Here is a 14,319-nt window from a genome sequence, read left to right as displayed (position 1 = left end):
AAAAAACCCTAACTTGTTTTCAAAGATATTTCAATCCCCTTTTGCTTGTTATTGAATTTATTTCCCCCTTCAAACAAATTCATTGTGTGAAACTCAGTTTCTACAATTGGCGCCGTCTGTGGGGACGCTAAGTTCTCAAATCACTTCTCTTTTAGATTCCTTCGAAATTCATCAAGAAAGAAAGACCATGTTTCTAACCTCCGACAACGGTGTCACCAACATGACCACTCTGCAACAAGACAACCCGGTCACCAGAGCCACCGACTTGCAGAATGTCGCCACGGATCAACCTACTGACGCGCCCGCCGCACGCGTCTATGTCCAACGCCACCTCGGCACATTGGAAAACCCAGCAAACGACTTGACGGCACCCTCCGATGGGGTGGAGAACGTCGAAGCACCCCATCACGGAACCCAGGAGCCTAACGGAGAGCTACCCGTTGATGGATCTGTCGCTAGACAGACTTCATCCGCGTAAATCGCGCAACCTCCCCAACTTGTCTCTGTGGATGACCTCCGTCATGTGTTCGGAACGATCTCTAAGGATCTCTTCCAAGCGTTATCCGACAAAAATTGACGGATGGACGCGATAGAATACAGTGCGCCCCCTCCACTCCGACAGAACATTATGCCGCCGTAAGTAGCCCGAAGGAATGGACCCCTAAACCAACAGCTGTTTAGTGATCCGCCACCTTCGGCCTTCCGATCTCAAAACCAATACGTACCCTTGGTGCTAGCCTCGGGGGTGCAACCCCACATAAGGAAATTCTCTCAGAGAGATCCGATTCCTGCTCCCTATCCTAAATTAGAAGAGATTTTCCTCAAGATCCAAGATACGGGATCCCTTCTCCACCGGGCTGTGAGCACGGCTCCAGAGATCGACTGGATGTTCGAAGCCAGGCAGCGGACCCCGTTTACTAAACGAATCTTGGAGACGTACGTCCCGGCCATAAAACTAAGGTTGCCGACCTACGAAGGGATGAAGGACCCAATGCAGCACATGACCTTGTTTATGCCTACCGTATCCAAAACCAGATTCACTTAAGAACAGAAGGACGCTGGTCAATGTCAGCTATTCGTCGAGAGTTTAATAGGGAACGCGTTAATCTGGTTCTCTCGACTCCCGGTGAACTCGATCGACAATTTCGCTCAGCTGTCAACAGCCTTCCTGCAGAACTACCGGGTCTTCATAGAACGCGGTATTTCCAGCGCCGAATTATGGGAAATAGTCCAGGAGCGCGGCGAACCTCTACGACAATACCTTACCAGATTTAAGGAAAAGTATGCCAGTGTCTCGGTCACCGAAGATGTTGCGATCGCCGCCTTCAAAAAAGGACTCACTCCCGGGTCGCCTTTGCAAGTGGACCTCAACATCCGAGAGGCCAAAGAATTGGACGACGCGCTTCATCGGGGATCCCGTTTCGCATACGTCGAGGAGGACGAAGAGTAGCGGACCACGAAGGCCCTTCTTGCACATCCGGCCTCGCCAAAAGAAAAAAGCAGAGACGGTTACCAGGAGCCCCGGAAGCATCACGACCCAAGAGATCTAAAGCATGGAGTAGTACAAGATGGAGGACAGGACAACAGGCCTCCAGATGCACAAGAGGAGCTTTACTACGATTTCCACATGTTCGGAGGCCATTCCACGACTGAGTGCAAGCATCTGTCCAATTACTTATTTGAGAAGTATTTATCTGGTGAGATCAAAGCTGTCTATCAGCCTAAAGCCTTCCGCGGTGGTCGCGGAGGTAGAGGTCGCGGAGGAAGATCGTGACGATCCAACCCTGGGCAAGGTCAGAAGGGCAACAACCATCCAAATAATGCGCCGAGCGACCTGCAACAACCACCTCCCGTCGCGCAACAGAATAATCCAGTGCCAGTGGAAGGACTCCCGGGACACCGCAAGCGCCAAAAGGACAGCAAACTGAAAAAACCCCACCTTGGTGTCGTATCTCCATGTTTATCGGCCAGACCGATGAATGCAAGGATTCTGTCCGGGCCTTGAAAAAGCGAGCGCGTCATATCTGTAGCGTTCAGGTGATCTCCGAGGAGGAGACGCCTAGTGCGAACCCCATCACTTTCACAACCAAGGAAGCTAAAGGAATCCACCATCCTCATAACGATCCCCTGTTCGTGGAAGTCACAATGGGCGAGTTCGACGTAGAGCGAATCTTAGTGGATACCGGCAGCATGGTGTGCAGGACGCTGACCGGATATGATGGTGTGTCCAAAACGTCAATGGGCGATGTGAAGTTGCAAGTCCGCGCTGGCGGAGTAACACGTAAGACCAAATTCGTTGTCATAGACGTCCTGCCAATTTACAACACCATTTTGGGTTCACCTTGGATCTACTCGATGCAAGCTGTCCCTTCCACGTATCACCTCTACATTAAATTTCCAACTGCCACTGGGATTTACACGCTATATGGCGATCAAAAGATGGCCATGACCTGCTCTATTCTCGAGAAAAAGCAACGGCAAAAGGAGGACACATAGCAATTACAGGGAGAGGATCACCTAGTCGATCCTCATAAGCGGGAGCGAGATCGGCTAAAGGCCACGAGATGTCAAATTATCCAGGTCAACATAGACGGTACGGATCCCTCCCGGACAGTTGGAATTGTTGCCGAACTCGAAGATCGGATCAAAACCGAGTTGATAACCTTTCTAAAGTCCAGATCCTCGACATTCACCTGGTCCACTAAGGATATGGTCGGAATCGATCCATCGGTCACTTGCCATAAATTGAATGTTGACCCCACTTTCAAACCAGTCCGGCAAAAACGCTGACGTCTCGGGGTTGATCGGACGAAGGCGGTGCAAGACGAAGTCGAGAGACTTCTTAAAGCCGATTAGATAATGGAAGTAAAATATCATGATTGTCTGGCAAACCCGGTGGTAGTCAAGAAAAAGAACGGCAAATGGAGAGTCTGCGTTGATTTCACCGACCTCAATAAGGCATGTCCCAGGGATTGTTTCCCGTTACCTCACATCGACCGACTCGTAGAAGTCACCGCGGGGAACTACTCTCGTTCATGGATGCATTCACCGGATATAATCAAATCGCAATGAGTCCAGCCGATCGTGAGAATACTGCATTCATCATAGATAGAGGGACCTACTGCTACAAAGTAATGCCATTTGGGCTGAAGAACGCAGGGGCGATTTATCAGCGCTTGGTTGATACGATGTTCGCCGACTTGTTAGGAAAGACGATGGAAGTCTACATCGACGACATGCTAGTCAAATCCCTAATAGCGGAACAGCATATCCAGCACCTCTCCGAATGTTTTGACATCCTGGATCGGTTCCAGATGATGCTCAACCCAACCAAGTGCACATTCGGCATAACCTCGGGCGAATTCCTGGGATATATCGTGACCAAGCGAGGAATCGAAGCAAACCCGAAGCAAATCGAAGCAGTACTGGGACTCCCATCTCCGACCAATAAGCGAGAGGTGCAACGCCTAACAGGTCGAATAGCCGCGCTAAATCGGTTCATCGCCCGGTCAACGGACAAATGTCTCCCTTTCTACTAACTCCTCCAGGGCAATAAAGATTTTTACTGGGACGACGCCTGCGAGGTCGCCTTCGGACAACTCAAGGAGTACTTGACCAGTCAGCCGGTACTCGTCAAGCCCGAGGAGGGGGAGACATTATATCTCTACGTTTCTGTCTCCAGTTTGGCGGTTAGCGGGGTGCTGGTCCAGAATGATCGAGGCGATCAACGACCAATCTTTTACATAAGCAAGGTTCTCAATGATGCGGAAACACGTTATCCAACCTTGGAAAAGTTGGCTCTTGCCTTAATCGTTACCGCTTGGAAGCTCCGGCATTCTTTCCAGTCGCACTCCATCGTTTTCTGCACCGATCAACCACTCCGGACTGTTCTTCACAGCTTTCTTCAGTCCGGGCAAATTGCAAAATGGGCGATCGAGCTAAGCGAGTACAATATCGAATTTTCTTCTCGCCCGAGCCTAAAATCACAGGTCCTAGCAAACTTCATCACGGAGCTATCTCCTGAACTCGAAGAAACCGTACCTAAGGAGGAACATTGGACGTTGTTCGTCGATGGCTCTTCCTCCAATCAAGGATCCGACATTGGGATTATTCTCCGATTGCCAATTGGTGAGGTCCTTGAGCAGGCTTTGAAACTCGGCTTCAAGGCGTCGAACAACGGAGAATAGGACGCTAGAAACGAGCGTATGGGGGCATATTGCTATTTACTCTGAACTCCTTCAGCATAGTTCGCCTCGTACGAATTAATTAAAGTTCGGAGGAGCGAAAACGCATCGGCAGACGCTCTCGCCACCCTAGAAAATTGTTCTGATCCTGGCTTGCGACGAACGATCCCGATCGAATGCATCGATGCGCCTAGCATCGATCATGCCGATCTGACTTTCGCTATCCATGACGACGTGGAACCAATGGAAGTCGATGGACCAGTTCAAGGACCGGCTAGATTGGCAGCTCGAGATTAAAATGTACATCACGGACTGCAAAGTCCCTGTAGATAGCTGGCAAGCTCGACGGTTAAAAGTATGATATGCATGTTACGTCATGCTAAGGGATAGCCTTTTCCGACGCAGTTCGTCTGGAGTCTTACTCACCTGTGTCGATCAAGAAAAGGCAGAACGGATAATGACAGAAGTCCATAAAGGTGACGGTGGCAATCATTCCGGAGGACGTGCACTCGCGTTTAAAATCAAGAAGGACGGCCATTATTGGCCGACCATGGTCGCTGACTGCAAGGCGTACTCGGCGAAATGCGAAGCTTGTCAACGTCATGGACCGATGAAACATGCTCCTCCCGAACTGTTAAACATGGTCACGGCGCCATACCCCTTCATGCGCTGGGCAATGGACCTCGTCGGACCATTGCCTCCGTCAAAGTCAAAGCGTTTCCTTTTGGTCTTGACCGATTATTTCACCAAGTGGGTAGAAGTCGAATCATTTCACAAGGTACAATCGTTGGATGTCACCAACTTCATTTGGAAGAACATCATTTGTCGCCACGGGCTCCCATACGAGATCCTCACCGATAATGGGACATAGTTCACTTCGCTCATCACCCAACGTTTTCTAAGCAAGTGGCATGCTGTGGTCCTACCGAACTACCCCGCGGTGAGCTAAGGGACAGTCTCCTTTCTCGTTAGCTTATGGCATTGAGGCATTGGCTCCAGCCGAGGCCGAAGTGCCAACGCTTCGCCGCACTATGTTTGATGTGACCCGCGGACGCGGATGCGGAATGGTGGAAGGATGCAACTTCAGTCAAGTTGAGATTGGTGGGACTTTCCTCGGTCAAGCTTTAAGGGTTCGAATCCAGGGAGGATTCAAACGACAGAAACGTGAAACGGTGCGGTTCCAACGAGCTGTTTACGAGATAAGAAGTGAAGCCGTATCGGATCGTAAGGATGCGGCTAAGTGAAGCAGATGCGGCTATCGGCAGGACTCGGTGGGGAGCGATGGTGGAAGCATTGTGAGATGGAGCGATGGAAGACTCGAGGACTGATGGCAAAGAACTCGAGAACTGCGAAGGTGGTTTGAGGATAGACTCAAGAGCTTGTGGAAGAGATGTCAAGGTTGTGACGATGGAACGAGTGAGATGAAAGATGGAATATAGGTGGTTTGATGCGACAACACAAGAGGGCTGGCTCTTCTCTTAATACGGTCACTAACAAGCCATGAACCCGGTTCAAGGCTTGCTAGGGTTCGTTCCCTTAGACAATCCCAGATTGACTAATGAAAGGATGGAGACAAGTTCAAGAATCACTCTTGAGGAAAAGTTTTATTTTCATACAAGTCTAAGTTCTACAATAAAGGTTTAGGCGTTTATAGGGAGGCTTACACAAGGGAACACCCAACCCTAGAAAACGTGGCCTTAATCTACACCATACACCTAGCCTAAAAGAAAAAGAAAAAGTAAAACAAAAGCAAGGAACAATCTAACGGTCAAGAAGGTTCAAGAAGCAATTCAAAATGAAAGGAAGGGGGATAGGGTCGCCACGTCATTGGTTGAGGCGTGGTGATAGAATCTTCACTTCCTTGGCTCCCAAGCATGTCAATAAGTGTTTCCAAATCATGAGTCAAGTGGGATCGAAGTGGAGATGCACTAGAGTTTGCTACCTCGTTAAAACCTCTTTGGTAAACCCATTGGGACAAACCCAAAGTAGGGAAAAGAGTACAGCTCCTTCTAATGGCTTAAGGGTGTCTTCACACTAGCGTGGTGGTGAAGACTCGCGAATCTGGCTTCCCAAAGTTGTCGCGACTCAATACTCCTTAGTGGTGATGCTAACCTTGGGCCCTTGTGTATATGTTGGAGTTTGGTCTTGAAATACCCAATAGGTGTCTGTGTTTTGCTCCTCCTTGTTGATTCCTGGTTTGGTTGACTTGATGGAGCTCCCTTGGTCGTATTGTGGCTCCCGTGAGGATTGCTGGTGCCTTGGCCGTGAATGTTGCCTGCGCCTCGGCCATCTCCGATGTGGCTTGGTCTTGCGCCTTGGTTGCCTCGGTCAGGGACCGATCCCCTAATCACATCATTTCCTCCCTCTTATAAAAGTTTTGACCTCAAAGCTTTGCCTAACACCTAGATCAACAAAAGAATTCCCTAATCAGTTGCATCAGAAGTTCATTCGCGGTTTTAATCTTACCGGGATCAAAGGGGAATAGTAAAGCCTTAAGAGAAAAGGAAAGGACTCCCCTGATAAGGCTAGTGACGTTCAGTGCTCCGACCTCTTCATAGTCCGATCTATTAAGGGTAGTGACGTTTGGACAAATTGTATTTGCAATAAATACTGGTCCTAGAGGAATGTTTTCCAATTGTGAAATTGGAAAACTGCCATTTTCATCTTTGAACAAAAGGAGATATTCTATGCAAGCACAAAAGGGAATTTTCCAAGAAGATAAAATTACCGAGAAACCGGCCACAAAACGGGCAATGTCATCACAAATTCTTAAACAAAAGAGGAAAATACAAAAAGAAAAAGTTTATTAAAATTGCAACCAAGAAACAACGGTTAGAATCCTGAAGGGTCGGACAGATCGGCTTGGAAGATCTCGACGATGGAACCGTGCTGGTCTCAAACGGAGTTTGGAGCTGTGGTTCCAGGGTGAAGAAGTCCGAAGCCAAGCTGGTCTAGAGACATGGTGAGATCTCCTTCTTCCAGCTCTATGATGTCCAGCGCCTCACCTTCGTCCAATGCTTTCTCTCGCCTCTCCTTGATCTCAGCAATCAGTTTGTCAGGAATAAACGCACCACTCTTCAAGAGGTACTCCACAGTATCTTCGGGCGCTTGATTGAGAATATCCTCTTTCGGGCGAGCTACATTCTCCTGTTCGACCAGATAAGCCTTTACCTTGTCAAGACGACGTTGCGCTTTTTTCGCGGTCCCCTCGTCTTTGGCTTGTCGGTCTAGGCGTAGTCGGCTCACTTCTGACTCGAACTTTGCTCCCAGATCATCGAGTTACTTTTTCGGCTCGGACTTCTCCTCCTCCAAAACTTTCCCTCGCGATTCCAGCTCGGAACTTTTCGCTTCCAAATGCTTGTTGCGTTCTTCCCTGTTTGCAAGCATGCCCTCCAGTTCCTTGATTCTACCTTCCTTCAACCTGTCCGCTGCCTTGAGGTTTTCTAGGCATTCCTTTATCTTGTCGAAATTGAACTCCGAGGACGCCATTGATTTAACTCGCCTATCATACATAAGGGTGAGCGCACTGACGAAAGCGGCGGTCTACATGTTAAACAAAGTAAGATGGAGGGAAGTACGAAAATGACATGAAGTCGTGAGTTCAGACGAAGGAGGGTGTGAATTAAACCTAAAGAGCGGACTGGACAACCTTAAGGAATTGTTCCGGAAATTCAGTTTGTCGGCCAGCGGCAACATGACTGAGGACACCTTCAGATGCCTGCAGAGTTCCCCAGCAGCTGCCTTGTTACAAACGAGAGGGCCGTCCCCAAAGTAATCAAAGGCGAATTGGTCCGATTGGTCATTCTCTCGTACGACTCGGAAGTGGTCATAGGATTCGAGTCAGGCTTCTTCCGCGGAATGTTTTCGGTTTGTTTCTTGGTCGGAGGTTTTACCTTTGCCTTTGTCCTTGCTTTCCTTCCTCGCCTTCTTCTTTCTGGCACCGCTGCTTGGTTCAGGGGCGGACTGCTCAGGGATAATGGATTCGACCGGTGAAGGTTGAAGTGAATCATTGGGAGCTGTATTTTCATGGCCCGGATTAAGGGCGATCTGGCTATCATCAAAGTTTTCAATGTCAATGAACTCGTTTCCCGTTTTATCTCGGTCTAGATCAATGATAGGCTCGTTGTTCGAATTAATGGATCGGAGCATACCAGCTTCAACAATTGTGGTCGCTGGGCTCGTTGACGTTTGACCTAACTCACTAGTAAAATTCGAAAACTTGGTTTTCGCCTTGCCCATAGCTTTTTCGACGCGACGCCGGGTAATACAATCCCAGCTACGGTCGATTCCTGCAAAGAGTGTGTCCCTGACAAGTTGGAATTCAGGAGCTAATGATCGAGCTGAAGTGGGGCGAGCTGCAAAATCAAGGGAAATTAAGATCAGAAAACAAATGTCCGATTTGATAAAACAAGGAATGAGATGATACCGGGCGAGCTGTTCCACACTCTTCGCCAACCGTATCTCAGGTTTTCAAAAGAATGATCGTCAACTTGGACAAAGAAGTAGCGAGCTGTCCACTTCTTGAAGTTACTGACTTTCTCACAAGGAAAAAAAGTTATGTGCCGGCTTTATATTAACCATCCATAAGGGACTCCCTTGAGAGTTTTTAAAATTTGTTAAATGCTCAAAGCACTCAACTCTGATGTAAATTCTAGCCTCGGCCGCAATAGTGAGGGCGGCGACAAAATTGCAAATACTGCCAGGGGAGAGCTGGCATATCGGGATCTGGCGACGATGGGTGTACCGAGTAAGCAGGCTAGGAAGAGGAAACCATAACCGGCACTTGGAGAAGAAACCCTCGTATAAACAGATAAATCCTTTGGGCGGGCTCCATGGGCGTTGGTGCTCTCTGGGGATGATGATGTAGACACCGCAATCTCTTAAGCCGCATGAATTCAACATTGTGCGAACAGATTCAATACTGCTACCTGTCTTTTCGCCACCAATCCGATCTCGATGATCAAGGCAAGGAAGTATATCCTCAATCATGATCCCGTCTGACGCGATCTAGGATTCCTCTTTGTTCAGATTTTTAGAGGGCAGATCGGAATCCGATGCAGTGTTGCCGTGACTCCCGCGGTTTTCTTCGAACACTAGGGAAGGAATATCTAGGGTAGGAGTTTCGCCCGATATGGGTCTTGACGAACATTCGGCATTTTCTTCAGATCTGTTGAGCAGCTAGCCTCGGTCCGATCTTATGGACTTTGGAAATTTTTGTTTGGAATTTTTGCGGATCAGTGGATCGCTCTCAGTACTAGACGAGGAGACCATGCCCGAGGTGTTGGTTATCCAAGATCGCCGAAGAGTGTGGAAGAGAGTTCACGAAAAGCAAAAATAAAATAAAATACAGAAAGGAGAGAGAGAATAGAGGAACTACCTTCGAACAGTTTGGCGAAAAGTGGAAATGAAGAGAGGAGTCGAGTATTTATAGAAGCGAGTGGGCGGCAACCCTACGCAGAGTCATAATGACCTACTCAACCTATGCGACGTTTCGGCTTTCGAGCTGATTGAAAGGACGCGTCCGACACGTGTCGCAATAGTAGCGGATGATGAAGCGGCGCTGGGATCCGGGTAATTAGTTTCGTTTTTCCTTGAGTTTTCAATCGGATATTTTTTTCCTATAGTCCGAGCATTCGAATTAACTTCTGAATGAGCCGAACTAGAGGGGGGGACTAATTGTTGGTGCGGGAATTGGCACCCCAACATACCGATCTAAACCCGCAAGGAAACCGGTATTCTAAACCAGAAGTTTGGCTTGAGGTGGATTCTGTCTTTGGTTGAAGGCCCAATAGCGTTATGAAGTCCAGCTTGGGAACAAGAAGCCGACCTGACAAGAAACAAGAAACTTTCCAAATCACAACCGAGTTGATTAGGAAAGTGGATATATTCTGTAAATCTAATAAAACTTATAAATAAGGGGGAATCCCTTCATTGTAATCCATCCAGCAATTAATACCAAAAACCCTAACTTGTTTTCAAAGAGATTTCAATCTCCTTTAGCTTGTTAACTTTGATCCGATTTCTTAAAGAGAAAGTGTTATTGAATTTTTTTCCCCTTTCAAACAAATTCATTGTGTGAAACTCAGTTTCTACACAATGTTTAGGTTGTTAGATAAAGCTAATGCTTGAGATTATCATGCTTAACCTGAGAGATTGGATGTTTAAGGTGATTTTTGACATAAGATGATCTGGAATTTAATGCATGTTTATGCATGTCTTAGCTAGTGAGAACTAGGTCTAGGAGTGTTTAAGCTTGATTGTTATTATCATGAGAATGGATTAGCAAGTATTAGAAGATCATTGTCTAGAGATAGCTCATTGTTGATTGAGGTTTGTTGATCAATTTAGGTAGTCATAGCTTGATTCCAGGCCATGAATCCATCTCTAGAACTGTGACAACCCGTCCCGCGGACCCACTAGCCCACCGCTAGCTGCTCCAACGGACCGTCCGTGGACCCTGCTAGCCCCCCGCTAGCCATCCCAATGGACCCCAAGCTGGCCCTGCAGGGATATCCAAATCCAGCTCAATTGGTGACAGCTTGTCTTGTGGGAAGGTTGGTAAAGGGTGGGAACCAGAGTTCGAAGAACGCGTGGCGCACCAATAACCTACTGGTGGATTTGGATGAATAGTTTCTTTCCACGGTGAGGGGTTAGGATCAATGCCCTGCAGGGCCAGCTTGGGGCCTATGAGGGCAAGCTAGCGGAGGGCTAGTGGGGTCAACGGGACGGGTTGTTACAAGGACCTACTTTGTATATTGATTTCTCTATTGACTATTGTTATCTGCTTCCTGTTTGATTTCATTGCATTTCATTCTGATTTGATTGTTGAGTTTGGTTATGTTCTTCGTATTAAGTCACTCGGCCATGTACTCGATCGAGCATACGATCGAGTGCTTGCTCGAGCTCCTTCCAGAGTTCTTGTTTATGTTCTGCTTCTTTCCTGTTTTATTTCTGTTTCATTGCATTCATTCCAGTTTAATCTTGTTTCATTATTTGTCTTGCATTAGTGTAGTTCTTGTTCTTGTTAGTATCACTTCTGTTTGTTTACACTGTTCACTTTGCATTTAGTCTCTTATCTTAGTAGTCTTACATTCTGCATTTCATTATTGTCATTAGGGTGTTAGTTCAAATCCATAATCATATCTGGCTTGACTTAAATTAGTGTTCACATCCTGATTGCTTGCATCAGAGAAATTGAAACCCCTTGCATTCCACCTGATCATTCATCATCATCACTTTCATCATTCTCACACCACAAAAAGATATGTTTCAATTATCGAATTCCATATTTCATTTTTTCATTAGTCATTGATCTCTGAAATACCCTATGACACAATGTTTTAATTTTATAAGCCAATCGATTTTATTTCTTTGCATTTTTATTAACAAACTTGAGAACCAAACAAACAAACATTCGTACGCTTTAGCTATCTACAAGTCTCGAAAATCTTTAGTGTACTATTGGTTCTTGTAGATTCGATCCCGCATATTCTGCCTCACGGTTAAGTGTATCGGGTAATTACTCGAGCAATCAAGTTGGCAAAACCAAACAGTCAGGCTGAAAAAAAACCTACATGGATGCCGGATGAGGTTTTGATGAGCAAACACCGCCCAATTTGGGCAGAGTCCGAACCAACAGCAGTGCTTCTAGACTGACTGCAAAGAGGACCTATCGGAGAAGTATCTAATGCAGGCAGGGAAAAGCAGAAGAAGTATATGTTGCTCTGCTGGGTGAAGAAGCAGAACGTTCCGCGAGGATTTGCATCACGGCGGCGGCTGTCGGAAGGAATGGCTATGAACGCACCAATTGAGACCATCAGGTTCGCGTGGTTCTTTGGGTTGGCAAGAGGGACAGAGATGACATCGATGGATAAGCTGTGAGGGGGGAGCTCCGAAAAAAAGAAAGGACTAAAGCAAGAGGTTAGAGGCAGTTGAGGACTTAGCTAAATGAAGGTGGACAGCGGATCGAGAGATAAAGATTCTCCGGAAACTCGCCAAGTAGCTCTCAGATCCCGACTCTAACTGAGAAGCGGAAACGCCCAAAGACATTTCCAAAAGTAGGCGAGCAGCGAAAGGAGGCAGGACATGACAAAAGTAATGCTGGATTTGAAACCGTAAATGTGATTTTAACAAACAAACAAACTTAAGTGAGATTGGATTAGACAGAAGAGGAGAGGAGCTGTAAAGAGTAGACAGAGTCCAGCTCTGGCGAGCCAAAGCAACACCAGCGCCAGAGGGCAGAGTCTCCTTTGTCGATTTGGGAATGGTGGCTAGGACGAACTACAACAAGGAAAGAGAAGAGAGCCTTGGAGTGTGTTGTCTTAAATGCCTATTGTTAAAATTAGATTGTAAATTGAGCCCTTATCTTATTTCTAACGTTGTAAAAATAATTTATAAGCTTATTTTTCATATTTATATAATTTTGTGAAAAATAAACTATATGACCCTAAATATATGCCCTTATTTATTTTCAAAATTTGATGCCAGAAATGAATGTTTCTTTTTCTCTAATGGTTGCACGCGTTAAAAATGATATTTTTCATAACGGCTCTGTATGAATGCATGAATATACTACGGCGAATTCTTCAGGAAAAATGATATTCTGCATGAATACATCTTTTTTTTTGTGCACCCAATTCTGTAATTCAAAAACATGGATGATAATCGGACAGACCGGAATAACAAACATGACAAATAAAGCACAAGAGCAGGAAAAACTCAACATAGAGACACAAGCTTGACGAGGCTTGATAGGGCACGAGGAGAAGTGTTGAAACAAGCTATCAGGAGCAAGTCCATGATAGAACACGCAAAAAACACATAATCATAAACTGGATTGGAGATAATTACCATAAATTGTGACATTACAACAAAGAACGAACCAACAAAGGTTGTTCTCGGCAGGAAGCAATCTGGATTTGCCTCAAATGCAGGCAGGGAGAGGTCAGCGAAGTATCTGATAACCAATCTTCACCGGATATGGGCGGAATCTAAACCAGAAGTTGTGGTTCTAGATTCGAATCAAGACGATCCTAGCTCTGACGCAAACAAAGAGAGATCAGAGAAGTATCTAATGGAGAGACTGGAGAAGTATCCGGTGAGAAGACCAGAGAAATATCCAGTGAACCCGAGCTTAACAAAGAGGCTGAAGAAGAAGGTTCATCGCGGTAGGTGGTGAACGAAAAGGGGAAAAGGATTTGCCCAATAAACACTCCTAAAAGGCTTGTTATTAGGAGGACCCAAAAAGAAAAGGGTAAAAATAATCCAAGGAGACTGATGGGCCTGGCCCAACAAAGAAACACCTTCCTGAAGACATGACTCTGACCTAGATCTGACGGCGGAGCACCGTGACAAGAACTGACGGAGGAGAAGTTTCCACGCGAAGCAGCAGGGTCCAACGCAAGCACCTTGACCGAAATTAACACCATATCAAGAGACAAAGAGATTCAATTAGACGAAGCATTGAGGACTTGTGGATGAAATAGGCCGAATTCACCGAAGGAGACTCCAAATTGCTGAAGGTCCACCACAAGAAGACGACTTCAGCAGAGAAGTTAACAATGGTGGCCAGAGAGAGGAAAGCGACGGAGGCTGAGGCACATAACAGAGGAAGGCTGCGAGACTGATATATCATGGTTTTTTACGGTTTTTTACCCTGATATAAGTATATTTTTAGTGTATTTTGATTTGTTTTTTAAGGTCTTTTGGAATCTTTGTTGGACTAGGAACTATTTGGCATGGATGGAAGCATAACAGAGCATATTGGATGATTTTTTGAGCAAAACAAGCAAGGCGACGATCAAGTTGGAACCGAAGCTGAGTGATGGTGTCGGTCGACACAGGTAATCACAAACGAAGACACGCGAGTTTTTGAAGTTTGAAGATTTACAAAGTTTCCTAAAGTTTTCCCTAATTGCAACATTAATCCCAACGTGTTTTCGTCATATATATATATATATATATATATATATATTATTTGAGAATTTGTTAAAAATACCCTTTTGATATATCCTTTTTAAAAAATGCCCTTTTATTTTTGTACTTCTTTAATTTTTAATGATCATTTACCCTTAGATGAAAAAAATTTTATTCAATACAAAGAAAAACAAAATTTTCTCGCCAAAAAAATTTCTGA

At 46.0% G+C, this 14,319-nt stretch overlaps 1 protein-coding gene across 1 annotated transcript; it reads left to right on the top strand.

The window, feature by feature from the left end:
- LOC104748403 lies at positions 1,957–2,496 on the top strand. Its single transcript, XM_010470051.1, has one exon. The coding sequence runs from the start codon at positions 1,957–1,959 to the stop codon at positions 2,494–2,496; it is 540 nt and encodes a 179-aa protein (XP_010468353.1).

The sequence above is a fragment of the Camelina sativa genome, chromosome 15 (assembly GCF_000633955.1).
Source record: "Camelina sativa cultivar DH55 chromosome 15, Cs, whole genome shotgun sequence".
Taxonomy (NCBI): domain Eukaryota; kingdom Viridiplantae; phylum Streptophyta; class Magnoliopsida; order Brassicales; family Brassicaceae; genus Camelina; species Camelina sativa.
This window is presented reverse-complemented; position numbering and strand designations above follow the sequence as displayed.